The 20,339-nt window shown below is 38.0% G+C and overlaps 1 protein-coding gene and 1 long non-coding RNA gene across 3 annotated transcripts in view; one reads left to right on the forward strand and one right to left on the reverse strand.

The window, feature by feature from the left end:
- Window positions 1-18,616, forward strand: part of LOC120397711 — a 36,563-nt gene extending 17,947 nt beyond the window's left edge. Inside the window, exons 3-4 of the long non-coding RNA XR_005593954.1 lie at window positions 18,381-18,419; window positions 18,564-18,616. This is a non-coding gene — a long non-coding RNA (uncharacterized LOC120397711). The remainder of the gene's footprint in view (window positions 1-18,380; window positions 18,420-18,563) is intronic.
- ZNF654 (zinc finger protein 654) overlaps window positions 1-20,339 on the reverse strand; it is a 56,703-nt gene that overhangs the window by 931 nt on the left and 35,433 nt on the right. For both annotated transcript variants that reach the window (XM_039523956.1, XM_039523947.1), the window contains exons 5-8: window positions 15,659-15,861; window positions 13,972-14,111; window positions 5,352-5,493; window positions 12-2,295 (exon numbers count right to left, since the gene is read on the reverse strand). In XM_039523956.1, coding sequence (XP_039379890.1) covers window positions 12-2,295; window positions 5,352-5,493; window positions 13,972-14,111; window positions 15,659-15,775 — 2,683 coding nt within the window. In that variant the 5' untranslated portion in view covers window positions 15,776-15,861. The remainder of the gene's footprint in view (window positions 1-11; window positions 2,296-5,351; window positions 5,494-13,971; window positions 14,112-15,658; window positions 15,862-20,339) is intronic.

Below are 20,339 nucleotides of genomic sequence, written 5' to 3' on the forward strand. Positions count from 1 at the left end.
AAGAGACTTACTTTCATCATCTGAATCAAATCCAAACAGCGTCTGACATTTCTTTTGTGCAAGGTGAGCCTCAAGTGCTTCTGAGTTACAGTAGGTGGTCAGGCAGTTCCCACATCTGAATCTTTCTGCTGATTTGCTACAAGCTTTATCTTGCTCAGAATGGGAATCTATTTTATCAGTTACAGTTTTTCTACGTTTTGGCATGCTAATGTATCGTTCATCAAGGTAACTTGGAGGCAACGGTCTAACATATGGTTTTGTCACAATTAAGCCATATGAAGTGTTTTCAGTTGTCTGATTTGGTTTGGAAGGTGACTGAGAGACTGCAGCAGTATTGTTTTGTGGTATATCATTGCTGTTCTGTAAAACTGGTATTGACCCATTTTCTGTCCTTGTTTCATCTGCCACTCTGTCCAAAGCTGCATCTGATGAAGCTGAACAAGTCTGCTCCAGTTCAATGTGCCCATTGACCAGTTGGTCACGAACATTACAGTTTTCAGTTTTTGGCTGTACTATAGGCATCTTTTGGTCTATCAAGCTTAAAACTGTAGCAGTAACATCAGATGAATTTTCACTCCCATTCTGAATTACATTGTATGCTTTCTTCTCAATACTCTGGATATACGTCTTTGGTTCTGTAGAGTCTTTCCTTGCCTTCCAAGTTGGAACTGGTAAATCTACAGCTTCTTTTTCACTACTAGATGCATCTTTTTCTTGAAAACCACAAAGTGACTCTGATAGAGTATCTGCTAAATTTTCTTCATTTACTTCAGAACACTCTGTTTTGTTTAAATAATGCTGAGCCTCATGTTCATACAGCAAAGGAAGCTCCTCAAAAAGCTCGCAGCACTCTGCAAAATTACACTGAGCTTTAAAAACACTGTGACTTTTCGTATGCTCTGCAAGCTCAGTGGACAGCTTAAATCTCTGATTACAGTTAAAATGTAAACAAAAGTAAACATTTGGATATACGTGTCGCTTCAGGTGGTCTATGAAATGCTGAGAATCTGCAAACTTTCTCTGACAGAACCGACATTTTCCTTTATTCCACTTCATTATATGCTGCTGCACCTTCAGATCAGCTGGGTGAGCTTTTCTTGCATGTTTATTGAGAAATCTTATCTTTTTAAACACTCTAATGCAACTGTTGGCAGGGCACTTGAAGTTACCTTCTTGATCCATAACATCCGGATCCTTTTGAGAGCACAAAGCTCCATTTACTCTATGAAGTATAGGAGATTCTTGACTTGGGCTACCACCACCCTCAGGCAAACTCTCTGTAGTTAAAGGTTCAGGAGGATTATTTAAACAGCTGTCACAACTGCCATTTTCAATAACATTATCCTGTTGGCTTACATGATTTTCAGCCACATCCAATTCCTGGTCATGGTTTTGTACTTCCATATCAGTACTTGGAACTACTGCAACCTCTGATTCATTATCTTTAGAACTGTTAGAATTCCCATTTTCAAAAGAGACGGATGCATGAGAGCAATTTACTTCATTTAAAGCAGGGGTTTCCTGATCATCGTGATGGGTAGCAGCAAGATGCTGTCTTTGTATTTTCTTGACATGATTCCTTAAGTGCTTCAGCATGATTCCTCTTTGCCTGAATTTCCTACAGCATATTACACATGAAAAACTGCCCTTTTTCTGGTGAGCCTGTGCATGCCTCACAATGTGACCACCAAGAAATTCCCTGTTGCATAACGCACAACGGTGTCTTGGTACATTATGATCTATTTTAGATGCTGCAAGAGCTACATGGTTCGTTCTGGCATGACCTTCAGAGAGGTCTTCAGGGTCAAGCTCTCCATTACTTAGATCTGTTAAAGAGACTTCTTCACTCAAAGCCTGACGTTCCATTGGCTTCTCTGTATTAGCAACAGAATTTTCCAGTGTACTTGCACCTAAACCAACAGATGCTTTATCCCCCAACAGTGATAAACAATTCTGCTTGATCATCAAAAAATTCCAAAACTCAGGATCAAAAAACAAACCTTTCTTCAAAATTGGAAGCAACTCAAAACGTACACGGTTCTGAACAGAACTAGTGTGCTCATTATACTCTTCATCTGCACATTTATATAGATGCTCAACAGTGTAATATGATTCTAAGGTGCGCTCAAGAAAAAAGATAGAAAGCGCACAAATTCTGAGTATCTCCAAGTCATTTGGCAAAAAATGAGCAATCGTTTTATATATGAGACATTTCATAACTGGATCATCACGAAGGTCCAACTGCAGAGCACAGCCACATATTTCAACACAAATCTGCAAACCATCGTCTCCAACCTGCAGAAAAGAAATTAAGATTAATTATACATCATCCCCTACTTTTATTGTTGGCTTGCGACAGAGGCACGTTTGAATGCAAAATAAAGCAAGAGCAACAAAAATTCAGTTCTAAAACAATACTTGAATTTCAACATAAAACTTTGTATTAAAATATTTCAAAGGTAAGTAGAATTCAGAAGGCATCTCAGTTGTTAATGTAAATGTTTAAACTTGCAAAGATCTCCAAAAGCAGATTTTATTAAATGATATATAAATAAAGCAATAAAATAAACTACAGCTATGCTGAGCATAACATTTGGCTTGCACTGCAGGCTGCATATCTAGTGCTGTCAACAAAGCTTCGGATACTTCTGCACTGCACACTTCTGTGTCAAAGAGACAGCAGGATAACTGTTTGGGCATGTTTTAGTTTCAGTTTAGAGAACTGCACGCAAAGGACCATGGTGCAAAACACTATTCTGCCATCCGTATCCTGATTAACTGGTCTGTATTTCATAATATAACTGAGCATATTCTAAATATGCTTTCACAGACTCGAGGGAAAGAAGAATATAATGCAGTGTTTTGGTCAAGGTTTGCAGAAGCTTGGGTTCTCTAAACCTGTCCCCATTTTGACTCATTTAACTTGTACTGCATAAAAAATGAAAACTACAAATGTGGGCATAACTTTTCAAAGGTGACAAGTGATTTTGGGTGCCCAAACTGACGTATCATAATGGCCTGACATTTCAGAAATGGTGAGCTATCACCCTGAAAAATGCTAATCACTTGAAATTTAAGCTAGGCCCTTAACTGAAATTTATAATTAAGATGTGTTTCTGAAAATGCCTCCTATCTGAGATATAAAATATTTTGATTAAGGAAAAATCTGGGAACAAGTTTTTATTATAGCTATATGTTGCATACATCTTCAATATCTATGTATTAACAAGTACATACATATTCACGTATTGGTTGGGGCATTTAAAAATCTAAATAGCACTTGAGTGTTTAGTTAAATCTTACTAACAGAGCAGTACCAGATTAACCGAACCACCAGGAATATTTTTTGGACTATTTACTTAGAGTCAAGACATGGTGAACATTAACGGAATTGTTTCACTTGTGTATAACTATTCTGTAACAGTAACATAGGTTTACTCTGGTTCAAGTGAAAAAAATGATTACACTCTTCATGCACCTAAGTCTTAGAATGCCAGGAAGACGTAATGCAGTCCCCTGCTACTATAAAAATCTGCTGTAAAGTTAGTCAGATATTAGATGTGGAATTTGAGCTATTTGGCACATTAGGATGTGCAATGTTGCACTTTATTACAAACTTCTGAGATACATGGGAAAGCGTATAGGACAAGTGCAGGCTGAAGCTGGTACCAAATGTCAGCAAATGAGTGTCTGAAGTAAAATGTGTTTTAGCATCTTGGTCTACTCTATTAGCTCTTTTGCGTGGAGTTTCTAGTACTTTCTTTTTTCTAGGATCCAGGCTTGATTCCTTGCCAAAGAATTAATAATCCCTCAGGACACTGCCACTATCATACAAACTCAAGGTTCAGGTTAAAAGACATAGATCTATACTTTGGCTACAGATAAAAAGGCAGAGAACCAATTAAGTTTACCGTGTCTTCTGCTTAGAATCTTGTTTGGCCAAAGGTAAGTAGTACCACATTACATTAAATAGTCTAATTCTTCAGCAGTTATATTGCCAATAACAAGGCTACAATTAATTGTGTCTGTTTCTTAATTCGAGGGGTCTCAAATGTACATAGGGTGGGCCTTATCTTAGTAGAGGCTGTCTCACAGATCACACTCTCTCTCATTTAAGACTGTATGGGTCATCAGCTCTCCCACCGGCCAACAAGTAACATCCTTCTGTCAACTATAGCAATTGCTTACATTGCAAAGGAGTATTAGAAAAGCATTTAGAGTACTTTTAGCTCCTTTTAATATAAACTATGAAAACAGCACCATGTAACCAGTCAGGTGTTTGCAGACCACCAGCAAGTGATGTAGGGGCCACTTGTAGTTGAAAGATGATAGTTTGGCAACTACTGATTTAACTGATAATATCTGCCTTGAGACCATTCAAAATCTCTATTCGCCTCCTGAATGGTAAACATATACGGCTTGCTTGGGAAAGTGCTTCAAACAGCTTTAGCAGATGTGCTCTTCTGGAATTAGGATGCCAACGGACACAGGACAGGTATGAGAGGCCCAGTGAAAGCCATTAACAATAAATGGTGGTACATTTAATCCAAGCGGAAAGCAATTATATGGAAGATACTATTTAATCAAAATGACAACTGAATCTCAGCCAAAATGAAGAAAACCCAACAAAAATACTGCAAAATGATCTTATACAAAAATACTAAAGAAATCAGCCGAACCCATCTTCTAGGTGAGAAATATAAGTCTACAATTTTTTCATTCCTATTTTCTTTTGTAAATCTACAGATGCTTTAATCATTTAGATCACTGGAAGTTTAACTCCTCTCCGTGTGCTACAGACAAGTTACTTGTATTGATCTACTGCCACATACTGTGTTGTAGTATCCCATTATAGCTTATTGTAGAGTGGCTGTTGCTGAAGGAACTCCAAAAGAAACAGTTTATCAGATTTCTGCATGAAAGCATGTTACTATCATTACAACACTTAAGGTTAGGAGAACAGTAGTACATTAGAAACCAAGTTATTTTTTTCTAGTTTGTTTACTTTGTGTATTTATTTATTGTAAATGTTGCCATTTCTGTTGTGTCAATTTCCTCTTATTTCTATTGGGTTGGGAGGAGCCCACACAAATATGAGAGAAAAACAATTTAAATAGGAAAAAGTGCATTTGTAAAACCACAACAATGGACAAGGGAACTCAGGGTCATATGAAGTACCCAGAAGTTCTTTTAGCTGGTTTTTTGGGTCCTGACTTAATTTGAAATTAATATTGTCTAGCTATCCCTTCTTTCCCCCTTTGCTGCAATGGACCAGCACACAAGAAAATGAGGTAGCAATGACTAAGTCAAATTGGTAATGCAAAAAAAAAAAAAAAAAAAAAATCACTTACTTCATCCTTAATGACTTTCATGAAAGGGAAAATTACTCTGACATTTGTAGCTATCCTTAAAAGCTGGTAGCACTGATCAACAAATACTTGTTTCGAAGGGTTAGATTTAAGCTGCAGTTTACTCCACATAAATATCAGGTCCCTATAAATATAAAACAAAACAGTTTTGTTAAACTATGGTTGAAACAGAGCTGGCCTTAAGCAAGATGTATTTCTATAAGCAGCTTGACTATGCATATTGTTTGCATGCCAGTAATTCTTTAACTATAATTATATTTGACAGTTAAGGGCAAAGCTAATTAAAACCACAAATATATACATGAAGTTACATGATGGAAAATGTCATTTTTAAATCATCTATGGTATACCCTATCACAGATCCACTAAAATATGCAACAGAAGATTAATGGATCCAGCTGAGTATCACAGAGAACTGGACAACAAAACAGAAAGCGTATAGCAGTTACCCCTGCTTTCCCAAGATTATAGGGAAGATGACTGTTAGGATGGCTATGCCAATATATTCTGGGATTAAATTACATTCACTGTAAGGTGGGGAAGCTTTCAGGAGCACAAATGTCTGAGGGTGACAAAATGAAAGGATGGTAGGGACATGCTCTCTGATCCATTCCATGTGCATAACTATATCACAATTATACTGTCCTTTTCTGACCGGTGATGTCTTCTGTACTATACAGTGTTGTTGTAGCTGTGTCGGGCACCGGATATTAGAGAGAGAAAGTGGGTGAGATAATATCTTTTATTGGACCAACTTCTGTTGTGAGAGAGAAGCATTCAAAAGCTTGTCTCTCTCACCAAGAGAAGGTGGTCCAATAAAATATTACCTCATTCAGCTTGTCTTTTGTACTAGCCCTTTTAGCCTGTAACAGGTATATGGCAATATCAGACCATCTGTTGAGGATGCATGGTAGGGCAAGTCTCTGGCCTGCATATTCAAGATGAATATAGAAAAAAGTCTCCTGCCTTTATATGCAGCTTCAAGTCTTTGATGTTATCCATCCCATAGTTGGGTGCAGGGGAGTGGAATCTTGTGTAGAAGGAAATGGTCTCTGGTCTATACCATATAGGTGGACAGCCCAGTGAACCTCTAATGAGCAGGTGCATTTGCAATTTACAGGACAGTAGGCAGAGTTTTCACTGGGATACGTATTTCACAACTGAAAACTGGTAGAGCTCATGGGCAACAGGAAATAAAGGCAATTTCTTCCAACTTTAATTATGGAGTCACTACTGTGACTCCATGACAGATGGATTCAACATAAGATATCTTTCAAAAGAAAAGTCTAAAAATAAAGTCTAAGGTATCTATACCCCAGAAATAAGTTCTTTAACACCTCTAGAACAAATCTAAGCAACCACCCTTAGTTAATAATTTAAAGAATTATATACAACTACCTTCCAAATCTCAAGGGTTAAAAAAAAGAGCCAAGATTGGCTGAATCTCACACTTGTATGAAATGAGCCGTATCATGATCAGGTTGCAGCCCTGCCAAACTAATCATGATATGTGAGCAGGCCATTTGGATTTTTTTCCAGTGAATCCCACAGAACCTAGTGAATTAGTATAAAAAAACCAAAACGTTTGGCTGACTTTTTAATCTGTGCCAGATGCAAGTTTAGCAAGATTTTTGACATCAAGCTTGTGAAGAACAGCCTCACTAAGCAGAGGAAAACATTGCTAGGATTCACTGAATATGATAGAACACCTACATCACTTGAGAATTTGGGGTGTTTCAACAGCTCCATGGTACATTTAAAAATACAATATAAGTTGGTTCAGATACTAGATCCTTAATCTCACTTATTCAGAACTTAAGTCATTTCCCCCAGGAAAATTAAGTTCCAAGTAAAATCTGAGCTCAGAGTGGACAAAATAAAAAATGGGCTTTCCTCAGCATAATCGCATATCCTATCATTGTGTAAAGGCACGAAGCTAAAAGAAGATCAACAATCATTTTAGCCTCTTTGTACTAGGAACTACCTATACCGTGAAGCCAGTACCCCCCCCACCCCAAAAAAAAAGAAAAAGAAAAAGGAAAAAAGAAAAAAAAGAGCCTGAACTGGTAACAGCCATTTTTATGCACAAAAATATTGTTCCAATAAATTTTACAGGGAAAAAAAATCTCCTGCCTTAATGATTAAACAAGATGTATGAACCACTCATGCTCAGCTGTGCCAGAATCATGAATATCTCACAAATACATCAAGACACTTGTAAAGCTTGTGAAAGCACAGAGAAACTGATTGTCTTCTGTATAATCAAATAGCTATTTCAACTTTTCATAAATATTCAAGGAAGATGTTCAGAACCGAAACAGACAAGAGAAGAAAGCTGAGCAGATTGTGTGGGGCATATAAAAGTATTCATATGGGCCTATTAGCATAGGATCTTGAAACTTTTTCCCTTAAATGTCCACCAAGTAGATTACTGATTAGCAGGAAAACTCCTGACATTTATAAACACCAAGGGTAAAATTTTCAAAAGCATCCAAATGACTCAGGACCTAAGTCCCATTTTCAAGTCATTTAGGCACTTAGGAACTTATATCTAACTGAGAGTGAATAGGATCTAGACTAAGTGGCTCAGAAACTTTTGAAAATGAGACTTTGGTTCTTAAGCCACTTGGATGCTTTTGAAAATTTTACTCCAAGCTTCTATCCTCTTGGGGGCCACAATGACAAGAAGTGTGAACACAGATATGGTGCAGAGCTTCCCTGGTTCTCTGACCAATGTGGCCAGACATTCAGCCTGACGTGATCAGTTATTACTATCCTTAACAAATGCTGAAAACAGTATTTGCCACCGCAAACAGCATCTGAGGCTTTTTGAGGCTGTGTCTCTCTTGACCTAGATCTAAGACCTTTGCTACCGATGTTAAGAGGAAAGGCAAATGTGACCTATTTCAAGTAAATGGAAGAAACATCCCTGCACATACATAGGTATTGGTAATAACACTAGATGTCCATTCTGAATAGTTATGAATAAATCTCTCTGGTATACCCTACATAAAAGATACCGAACTAACTACCATTGAGCCAAAGGTCAACAGCAGATCAGATAAACAGATCAACAACTGTGTTTCTTTCATGCCAAGCAAGTGACCATGACAAATGTCTGGAAACTACCAAATCACACGCCTGGAAGGTCTGATCCTGTTTAAGTTTGCTTATGTCAACATCCTGGTTGTCGGTTTGAATCATGATTACCTTGCTATACTTACAAAGGTTGTAGAGCAGTTTTTAAACTAAGGGCTGGGGGAAAGCCGAGAGGTGCAGAGGACCATATGGTTCAGACATGCCTATGCGGAAGATCTATAAATGGAGATGCCCTATGTCCTAATAAGGAGGAGGAGGTGTTGGAAGATGATAAAATACAGGAAGGATCTGATGAGAAACAGTCAAATGAAAAAAAAGTCCTATTCAATTACATCGTGAAATGGCAGGAGCTAAAGAGTGACACGTTTTTAAAGTACTTTTATACCAATGCTAGAAGTCTAAATAATAAGACGGGTGAACTAGAGTGCCTCATATTAAATAAGGATATTGATACAACAGGCAACACAGAAACTTGGTGGAACGAGAATAATCTATGGGACACAGTAATACCAGGGTACAAAATATATCGGAAGGACAGAACAAGTTGTGCTGGTGGAGAAGTGGCACTATATGTGAAAGTAAAAATCTCAAATGAACGAAACTGTACCATACAATCTCTATGGATAGTAATTCGATACTTGAATAATAAGAATATAGCAGTAGGGATATATTACAGACCACCTGACCAGGATGGTGATAGTAACTGTGAAATGCTCAGGGAGATTAGAGAAGCTATTAAAATAAAAAACTCAATAATAATGGGGGATTTCAACTATCCCCATCTTAACTGGGTACATATCACCTCAGGAAGGGATGCATAGATAAAGTTTCTTGACACCTTAAATGACTGCTTCTTGGAGCAGATAGTCCTGGAACCCACAAGAGAAGAGGCAATTCTTGATTTAGTCCTAAGTGGAGCACAGTATCTGGTCCAAGAGGTGAATATAGCTGGACCCCTTGGTAATAGTGACCATAATATAATTAAATTTAACATCCCTGTGGCGGGGAAACCACCACAGCAGCCCAACACTGTAGCATTTAATTTCAGAAAGGGGGACTACACAAAAACGAGGAAGTTGGTTAAACAGAAATTAAAAGGTACAGTGCTAAAAGTAAAATAGCTGCAAGCTGTGTGGAAACTTTTTAAAGACACCATAATACAGGCTCAACTTAAATGTATACCTCAAATTAAAAAACATAGCAAGAGAACCAAAGAAGTGCCACTGTGGCTAAACAACGAAGTAAAAGAAGCAGTTGAGACGTAAAAAGGCATCCTTTAAGAAGTGGAAATTAAATCCTCATGAGGAAAATAGAAAGGATCATAAACTCTGGCAAATGAAGTGTAAAAAAATGTAATTAGAAAGGCCAAAAAAATCTGAAGAACAGCTAGCCAAAGACTCAAAAAGTAAAAGCAAACACATTTTTAAGTACATCAGAAGCAGGAAGCCTGCTAAACAACCAATGGGGCCACTGGACGATCAAGATGATAAAGAAGCACTCAAGGATAAGACCATTGCGGAGGAACTAAATTAATTCTTTGCATTGGTCTTCACAGTTGAGGATGTGAGGGAGATTCCTAAACCTCAGCCATTCTTTTTAGGTGACAAATCTACGGAACTGTCCCAGATTGAGGTGTCATTAGAGGAGGTTTTGGAACAAACTGATAAACTAAACAGTAATAAGTCACCACGACCAAATGGTATTCACCTAAGAATTCTGAAGGAACTAAAATATGAAACTGCAGGACTACTAATTGTCATCTGTAACCCATAATTTAAATCAGCTCCTGTACCAAATGACCAGAGAATAGCTAATGTGATGCCAATTTTTAAAAAAGGGCTCCAGAAGAGACCCCAACAATTACAGACCGGTAAGCCTGACTTCAGTACAGAGCAAACTGGTTGAAACTATAGTAAAGAACAAAATTGTCAAACACAGATGAACATAATTTGTTGGGAAATAGTCAACATGGTTTTTGTAAAGTGAAATCATGCCTCACCAATCTACTAGAATTCTTTAAGGGGGTCAACAAGCATGTGGACAAGGGGGATCCAGTGGATATAGTGTATTTAGATTTTCAGAAAGCCTTTGACAAGGTCCCTCACCAAAGGTTCTTACGCAAAGTAAGCAGTCATGGGATAAGAGGGAAGGTTCTCTTGTGGATTGGTAACTGGTTAAAAGATAGGAAACAAAGGGTAGGAATAAATTGTCAGTTTTCAGAATGGATAGAGGTAAATATTGGTGTCACCCAGAGGTCTGTACTGGGCCCAGTCCTATTTAACATATTCATAAATGATCTGGAAAAAGTAGTAAACAGTGTCTGCAGATGATACAAAACTACTCAAGATAGTTAAGTCCCAGACAGACTGCAAAGAGCTACAAAAGGATCTCTCCGAACTGGGTGACTCAGCAACAAAATGGCAGATGAAATTCAATGTTGATAAATGCAAAGTAATGCACATTGGAAAACAAACCTAACTATGCATATAAAATGATGGGGTCTAGATCAGCTGTTACCACTCAAGAAAGAGATCTTGGAGTCCTTGTGGATAGTTCTCTGAAAACATCCACTCAGTGTGCAACAGCAGTCAAAAAAGCAAACAAAATGTTGGGAATAATTAAGAAAGGGGATAGATAAGACAGAAAATATCATATTGCCTCTGTATAAATCCCATGGTACACCCACATCTTGAATACTGCATGCAGATGTGGTTGCCCCAACTCAAAAAAGATGTATTGGAATTGGAAAAGGTTCAGAAAAGGGCAACAAAAACTATTAGGGGTATAGAACAGCTGTCGTATAAAGAGATTAATAAGACTGGGACTTCTCAGCTTGGAAAAGAGACAATGGGGGGGGGGAGAATATGATAGAGGTCTATAAAATCATGAATAGTGTGGAGAAAGTGAATAAGAAAGTGTTATTTACTCCTTCTCATAACACAAGAACTAGGGACCATGAAATGAAATTAAGGGCAGCAGGTTTAAAAACAAAAAAAAATATGTTTTTCACACAATACACAATCAACCTGGGGAACTCCTTGCCAGAGGATGTGGTGAATACCAAACTATCACAGGGTTAAAAACAGAACTAGATAAATTTATGGAGAATAAGTCCATCAATGGCTATTAGCCAGGATGGGCAGGGATGGTTTCCCTAGTCTCTGTTTGTCAAAGCTGGGAATGGACAACAGGGATGGATCACTGATGATGAGCTGTACTGTTCATTCCCTCTGGGGCACCTGGCACTGGCCACTGTCAGAAGACAGAATACTGGGCTAGATGGACCTTTGGTCTGACCCAGTAGGGCTGGTTTTATGTTCTTGGGCTCTGAAGGTCCTTAGTCCTCTAGTGTGTCAAGGACTGCCCTCTCCTCCAAAACATTTATGTGCAGTTGTTCCTTCAGAGAACAAGTGCAGCTCTGTGTAAAACACCTATATGTGGATGTTATTTCATTAACTACAATTTGGATCAGCAGACTTTGTTCCTTCTTAACTGCAGATTAGACTGATGGCAGCCTAGAGACGGAGTGGCTCAGAGGCCATCCTTCTCTGGTAGGGTATGTGAGTGAGTGAGTGGTTGGTTCACATTAAGAGATCTCAGGATAGACCAAGCTTGCTTCAGGTGGAGGTGTGCCAGAAATACTGACAATATATGTGGCCATCAGCCCAACACCAGTATTATCCTTGCAGATACTTGTTGCCCCTGGCAAATCCTCTCTGCTAGATCCATAGTGCCCTGGATCCTGACTGGAGGCAAAATGTTTTTTTCTTACACATGACACAGCTGAGGCATTCCAGTGGCCTCGGGAAAAAAAGCTGAGATTTGGGGTACTTTATCTTGAACTTTATGGTCTCCAGCCCTCTAACAATGGCACTGTGATTCTCAGATGTCTTCATAAATGTTGCCAGTGATGACTTAACCTTTTGAGGTCTGAAGAGTTATTCTGCAGTGTGTGCAGCTGAGACAGCTAAGCATTTTATAAACAGCACAGTAATTATTCCAGTTGTGGACACAATTATTTGCCCCAGAACCTTTAGAAATTTCAGAAGCTTTTGCTGCTTCTGCTTAAGGACGTCAAAGCACCAGAAAATGGTAAAAGTGTTGCAATTCTGAAGACAAGTGATAAAGCATGAAGCTCATTTACTGGAATTTCACAACTCTGACCCTGAACGCAGAAGTGAATGTGGGGATGACGAGATCTTTGGTTATAGTTTTCACAATGGACCCAAAGATCAATTGTGCAAAACATTTAAAAAAACTTAAGGTAAAGGAAACACATGGTTAAAAACAGGCCTGAAACCCAAAGTGTAGACAAAAATTATTCATTTGCAATCATGAATTGTTGGTAAAATCTGCATTTGTATCTCTGTATGAATGCCAAAAAATAATTTCAGGTTCAGAATTCAACTTTTTTGCTTCATCATAAAAAGTAACCCTTTTAAATATGAGATATAATACAAACTTTAGCCAGAAAAAAAATAAAGATTAGACAATCTTTGTGAATTTCTCTTTAAAAGGCAAAACCTTCTGTTTCTCATCTCCCTTGATAAACCAGGCAAATACTGGGATCTGAGGAGCCTGGAAGACTTATTTTCCATTTTTCAATCTGATTTTAAACCCTCTCGATCAGTCACAAAGCAGATCAGTAGGATTCAGCAAAACCAACTGAATCTTCTTGCTTCACTAACATGTTAGACACAGATAAACTAAAGTGTACTTTTTAATAAAAGGCTGTCAAATTTTACCTGGTTTAAGAAATTTCAAAAGTAAAACAGATTATTCTCTGGTAGACACCTTTCAGACCTCAGAGGATGGAGCAATACTTGTTCTGATGTATTCTAGAGAATACATGTTATCAAAAAAATCTTAAGCTCTATCTTTTCCTCTGAATGCATGGAGATTTATTTTAATTATGTGCATCTTATCTAAATGGATACATTTAACTTTGTGATTCTGCAGGGTCTTTGGATTTGTAACACAATAGCCTAAGGGAATAAATTAAATTGGAATTAACAAAAAAGTATTCTCAAACAGCAGATTTTCAGAGAAGATTACAGATCCTCTATTAGATATTAAAGCATACATCCATGGGATGCTGTAGGTAAATTACAATAATGTTGGTGTGACTATTTAAAGAGCTGGATAGCAAAATACTTGTGGTGCCAGAAATTTTTAAAGTAGGTTATATTTACTGATATTGACCGCAGTGTAACTCTCTAGTTTAGACACTCACCCTTCTGCTGCTACTTTGAAGCTATCATCAAGTATAATGAATGTAGCATGCCCTCACTACGATGAAAACGATTAGGGCTACAGAACAGCCGCCTCCCATGTTCAGCTACATAGACAGGCTAGATATGCATAACACGCATACTGGAAAAGTCAGAACAGTTACAACTGCAGTTTTAAAGTTTAGCCGCATCTTAAAGTTAACACACTTCACTTCTATCTTGGCAATAAGCATTTATCTTCTAAGCTCCTTCACCAGAAAGAAAGTATTTACCAGATACAATACATGTCCCCATTTTGGAGCTGTGGGACCAGGAACGATTCACACAGCTGTAAGGCTAAGGTAGTCTTCCCTTCTTTTTCAGTGTTGCAGATGATCTCAATTCCACTCTTGCAATCAGTCCTCAATAAGTGCTATGCAATTAAAATAAGATCAGTTTAGATAAGTTTGCTAATATGGGGGGAAAAAGTTGATCACACCTTGCTATGCTAAAGTAGTCGTTGATATTTCCAAGAATTGCTACTGACAGGGATTCTTTGGCAAAGGTTTTGTGTTTTTCTGCAGATAATCATCTAAGACAAGTTGTCTTATGCCCAAATAAATTTGTTAGTCTCTAAGGTGCCACAAGGACTCCTCGTTGTTTTTGCTAATACAGCCTAACATGGCTACCCTCTGAAACCTAAGACAAGTTTACCTGTTAGATGTTATCAGATATTTAGGGTAAAGTTTTCAATGGGATTTAGGGGTTAGTACAGGGGTCGGCAACCTTTCAGAAGTGGTGTGCCGAGTCTTCATTTATACACTCTAAAATAAGGCTTCGTGTGCCAGTAATACACTTTAATGTTTTTTAGAAGGTCTCCTATAAGTCTATATATTATATAACCCAACTACTGTTATATGTGAAGTAAACAAGGTTTTCAAAATGTTTCAGAAGCTTTAATTAAAATTAAATTAAAATGCAGATCTTATCAGTTTAGTGTGATCCTCACCCTTGCTTTTCCTTGCTGAGTTTTCCAATGTCGGCTCCTGCCAGCTGGAGTCTCAGCCCACTGCCAGCCTGTGGTTCCTTCACCCAGGCCAGCAGAGGGCACTGAATGGGACCAGCAGTGGGAACCTGGCTGGCAGGAGCAGGTGGCGGAAACTGCAAAGCGGCGGCAGACTGAGCGGCTCGGCCTGCCGCTGCTCTGGGGTTCTGACCGCCGCCTCCTGCCAGCTGGGGTCTCAGCCTGCTGCCAGCCTGGGGTTCCTTCCCCCAGGCCAGCAGTGGGCGCTGAGGGGGACCGGCGGTGGGACCCTGGCTGACAGGAGCTCAGCCCGCCGCCACATGCCATCAAAAATCGGCTCGCATGCCACCCTGGCACATGTGCCGTAGGTTGCCGACCCCTGGGTTAGTACATATAAAACCTATTCTTTCTAGGCATTGTGTTGCACATATCCTGGAAGCCCACCTGAAAGTTTTATCTTGATTTTGACAAATTAGCACAAAATACACTCATTTGTAACACGTACTATCAATATTAAAAGGAGAAACTATGTAGTGCCATTTCACATACCAGCACAAACAAAAAGAAAACACTTTTTTAGAAGTTTAAGAAATTTGACAAGGCAGAAAGAATTAAACTGAAAGTAATCTAAAATTAACCTCTTCTGCTATAGCCCCGTTGTTTTAAAACAACTATTTGACTTTGTTACAAAATGCCTCTGAATCTGTTATTTAGAGAATATCTGGGGAAAATTGTGTCTTCAGGTAAATGTAAACGACCAATGAAGTCACTAGGAGTTGTATGTTCAGACTTTAGCCCTCAGAAAATAAATTCAAATGAATACCAATCAGGTCACCTGCTGTTCTGACATTTGGCTGTAGTACGAATAAGAAGTTTCATATGTTTCTCTTGATGACTATACAGGAGAAGAGTATAATATATTGCTAGAGGCATAAAAATGTACACTGACACAGTACCTCCTGGAATAGCTGATCTTCTACTGGAGACATATAAAGACAGGTGAAAAAAGCTTGATGGAAATACAAATCTTTACTGATTTCTGGATGATTTATGCAAGATTTGATAAAAGCCATTGCCTCTGGGATGCGTTCGCAGGCAATAAGGTATCTGGCACGTAGTTCAAAGAATAGTGGATTTTCAGAGCTTAAATATTTGTTAACTGTATGGAAAAGAAAAATTTAGACGTAATTAGAATCTCAAGTCCCCATAAAAATATCTAAATTACACACGCATTTATAGGACCTTATCTACAAGTTGCATCATCAACTATCTGCAAATGAAGCCAACCATATATTTAAATACCATATTCAGGGATCTAGCTTTCAGTTTGGAGTGAGAGGAATTACTACGCTGACAAGACTAGTGGTCTTACTCCTTTAGAATCCTGTCTCCAACAGTGACCAGTACCAGCTGCTTCAGAGGAATGTGTAGTAAACCTTACAGTAGGCAATTATGGGATAACTTGCACTCAAACTTTCTCCCTCACCCCCAATAGTTAGAGTGTGGCTCATTCCTGAAGCATGAGGATATATCTCCCTTCCAAAACACTCTTTAAAATGTCTAACAATCCTGGATTGTCTTGCTATCCATAAAAAAGGGGAAAGTGGGAATGGGAGAAGATAATCAAATAAAATTTAGCTTCAGTTCACATACTGTATGTTTTAGTTTTTAATACAATTGTATTTTACCTGCTTAGACAGATGGAAAACTATAGCTTCTGACAAATATTTTTAAGATTCTGATTTACACTGAGCTCTTTTCAGTAAATAAGTCAGGGCCTGAAAACATTTTGAAGCTGAAATTCTTAACTATTACAGAGAACTAAATTTAAGTAAAAGGTAGAAACTTCCAGAACTGTTCAAGCTGTGATCCCTGCAAATACATTCCATAAAAATAAAGTAAAACCAGGGCATCAGTGCTGTATTAAATGACTGTCTACAATGTTACGCTGTGGACACCAGATTTAATGAGTCACATAGCAATTCCAAAGCTTAGATCAGTGGTTCTCAACCAGCCATCTGGGGACCGCTGGGGGGCCACGATCAGGTTTCAGAGGGTCTGCCAGGGTTCAGCAGGACGAGTATTAGACTTGCTGGTGACCAGGGCAGAAAGCTGAGGTCCCACTGCATGGGGCTGAAGCCTGGGGCCCTGAGCCCCGCCCTTGGGGGCTTTAGCAGAAGCCTGAGCAACTTAGTTTCATGGTGTCTCCTGTGGCATGGGGCCCCGAGCAATTGCCCTGCTTGCTATCCCCTAATGCCGGCCCTGGCTTTTATATGCAGGAACCAGTTATTGTGGCACAGGTGAGTTGTGGAGTTTTTATAGCATGTTTGAGGCCTCAGAAAGAAAAAAGGTTGAGAACCTCCAATTTAGATCATCCCAAATCTACTGTCAAAATGCATTTCTATTTGAAATTATAGGATAACCTCAGACTTTAGTCAATATATAGTTCTCATATTAATATCTCCACAAGCCACAATTAAGTCTAATTCCCTCACATATCATTTAAAAGACAAATGGTGATTAGATATAGAGTTTATTTCATCACTTCATTGTATCAACCCAACCTGTCCTTGTAATTAGGATTAAGTTAATCTCAGCCTTGAAGGTGCACTAAGTAACAAAGAGTATGTTACGGTTTACTTTCAACAAGGACAATTGGACTAGATTACTACTTATGTGCAATACAACCAAGTGAAAGTTGCAGTAGAAACCTTAGAACATATTTCTAAAGATACTTAGGAGCCTAAAAATGCAAAAAGGCACTTTGTAGATATTTAAAAGCACCTAATTACCTTTAAAAATCTGGCCCCTTGACTGCGTACTAAATTTTCAATCTGAAGATTGAACTCATGCTAGATTTTACATTTAATTTCTTAAACTTGAAATGGAAAAAACTTAAGTGTTCATAAAAAATAGAAAAAACTAAAACACACGTGCAAAATAGCAGATTTTAGATCTAAGTTTACATTAACATATTCTCTTTAAATTTGAACAGTTTAAGTCTCATTCCAGACTACAAAATCTCAGTGTGATGCTTCTAGTTTGAGGCGCACATGTTACATCCTGTCTGTTGTGTATGTTGTGAGTACTCTGGGGCAGAGACTGTTACATGTCTTGGACAATGAGGCTGATTTTTAGAGGGATTCTTAGGTGCTATCAAAACACAGAGAAATAATAGGTTTATCATAATAGTGAAGTAAATTACTTAAGCGTACATAGTTGTATGACAATCTTATGTAATGCAAATAGACTAATTCTACCTCAACCTTCCAAAAATATAATAAAAATTCTAAGGTACCTGTGTGAGAAAATTAGGAGCAAGTGAAATAGGAGTGGGAAGGATTTAAATGGAAGGCAGAATTCAAGCATGAACTACAGCAGTTATTGCAGACCACCACCAGAACCAAAATCACTGATATTTCCAATTAAATTAAAAACATGATGGGACTAGTTGTGTAATGCTATATCTGTATTAAAGGTAACCCAATCCTCAACCACTTATTTTACATGCAAAAAAAGTCCCTGACAAGCTATGAGATTTGATATTTAACTCCTACCTCTACTCATGTCAAAAGACTGTGAGCATAATGATTTGTGGTACATCATCCATTTTCACTGAGTAATGAATGGAAAGTCTGCAGTACTATTTCAGCTTATTTATAGAGTTCTCTTTTTCAGATGATATAGCTATGGGTCACCATGCTCCAGCATCCAAAGGTGAGTGTTCAATTTCACAGCAGGAACCCCTGACTCTCTCACCTACATGGGTACTGACCACAGCCATTCACAAGTCACTTCTCAGACCTTTAGGTGCTTTTTGGCTGATTAACCCCACCTGTTTTCCTTTCCTCCCCTCTCTAGCATAGAGAGCCCTACCTTCCCAGGCAAGAATATACATGCTGCTGATCTAAGCCCCAAAGCAACAGACAAATCCTAATTACAGGTACAGCATTTGAACAAGTGTTAATTTAAGAAAGGTGAAAGAAAAATAAAATCATCTATTCTTGTCCAGACAAGGACTATACAGAATCTTGCTTGAATTTACTGGATGTTCTGATTATAAAGGTTAAAGGTTGGTAGCAGAAAGCTTTTATGTCAGAGAGTCTCTACCCCTTCTAATTTTAACTTCTCCTGCAATTCATGGCAGGCTGCTTTGGAGACTCGAGGGTCTGCCTAAGAGGTCCGTGTATCTGTCTCCAGGAAAGCACTTTTGCAATAGGAAGCCTAGATCTTTTTCTAAAGATTGCCCTCCTGCATGGCCATCCGGAAATATCGCTGAAATAACCATTGCTTATCCTAGCCTATTCCTCCGTCTACCAATTGGGGGATCCAGCACAGCATAATAGGCTTTATTCACACAGTACACACTGTCCAACTGATTTTCATAGATGTAATACTTAATGATAAATCCTAAATCCATAGATAGATGGACGACAGACAGGCAAGAACGATAAAAATCCATTATTTTAAAAAACAGGGATTTTTTAAAATTTAAATTGTTGGGGTTTTTTTCAATTTAAATACAGGTACTTTTTAAAAATAAACCTACTTAAAGTTATGACAGCCTATAGAAAGATTTAAACTTACTATAATCTACTAACATCATTAAATACAAAAATACTATTAAGCAGTAAGTTTGCTGCTAAGTTGTTTTTTTAAACTGTATATTTAGGAAGTTTTAACCAGTTTACAAATCCTTGTCAAGTACATATCAGAAACAAAATAATCATTACAAGACTTCACTTTTGTTTAGAGAGACATACAGGAATATAGTCATCGGATCTTTCTACTTAACAGGGCATTACCATATTACAGAGTAAGTATCATTATAATACCTATTATTAAATTGAGTGAAATCTTTACACACACATTTAACAGACCAGGTAAGTCTATCAAATGTTAAGATCCAAAAAAACTGGATTGGTGTGCTGGGTGGTTGTTTTTTTTTTTTGGTTTTGTTTTTTTGAAGGTGAATGCAATCTGAGTACTGACGAAAAGGTAACCAAATATCTAAGTATCTATCGGTCTTTGCTTATTTTACTAGGTACATAATTGGTGTGAATTTTTCCATAACCACAACCTCCTATTTTTTGAACCATTCTGCAATGGTTGAGCTATTTTTCTCTCTCCTAGGAGAGGCTACCCACAACTGAGCAGCTACTAGCAAATGAGAGATTAATTCTTCATGTCCTTGTGAGAGACCATTTCCACTAGGAAGCCCCAGGAGCATTATCAAAGGATCATTTGGCAATAAATATCCAAGAAGTTGTGATATTTAGTTACCAACTGTATCCCAACACTCTCAAGTGACTGGACATGGTCCATCATATGCATAAAATCTCCATTTTCACAATTTCTCCAACATTTATTCCAGTTCATTTAGTATATTTATATTTTTTAACCTGGCTGGTGTGAAGTAGCACTGAAACAGTATCTTAAATAAATTTTCTTTTATTGTGCTGCAGACTGAGGTTGCAGGTCCTCTTTTCCAGATCAAACCCCATTCCTTTGGCGTGATTTGTCTATCCACATCATTTTCAAAACATGTCATATAGGGACACTTTTCTTTTAGGAAATCTGTCTGCACAGACTGATATAAATTAGTTAATTTTTTTTTGTTTCCTAATTGACTAGATG

This window comes from Mauremys reevesii, linkage group 1 (genome assembly GCF_016161935.1).
Source record: "Mauremys reevesii isolate NIE-2019 linkage group 1, ASM1616193v1, whole genome shotgun sequence".
Classification (NCBI taxonomy): Eukaryota; Metazoa; Chordata; order Testudines; family Geoemydidae; genus Mauremys; species Mauremys reevesii.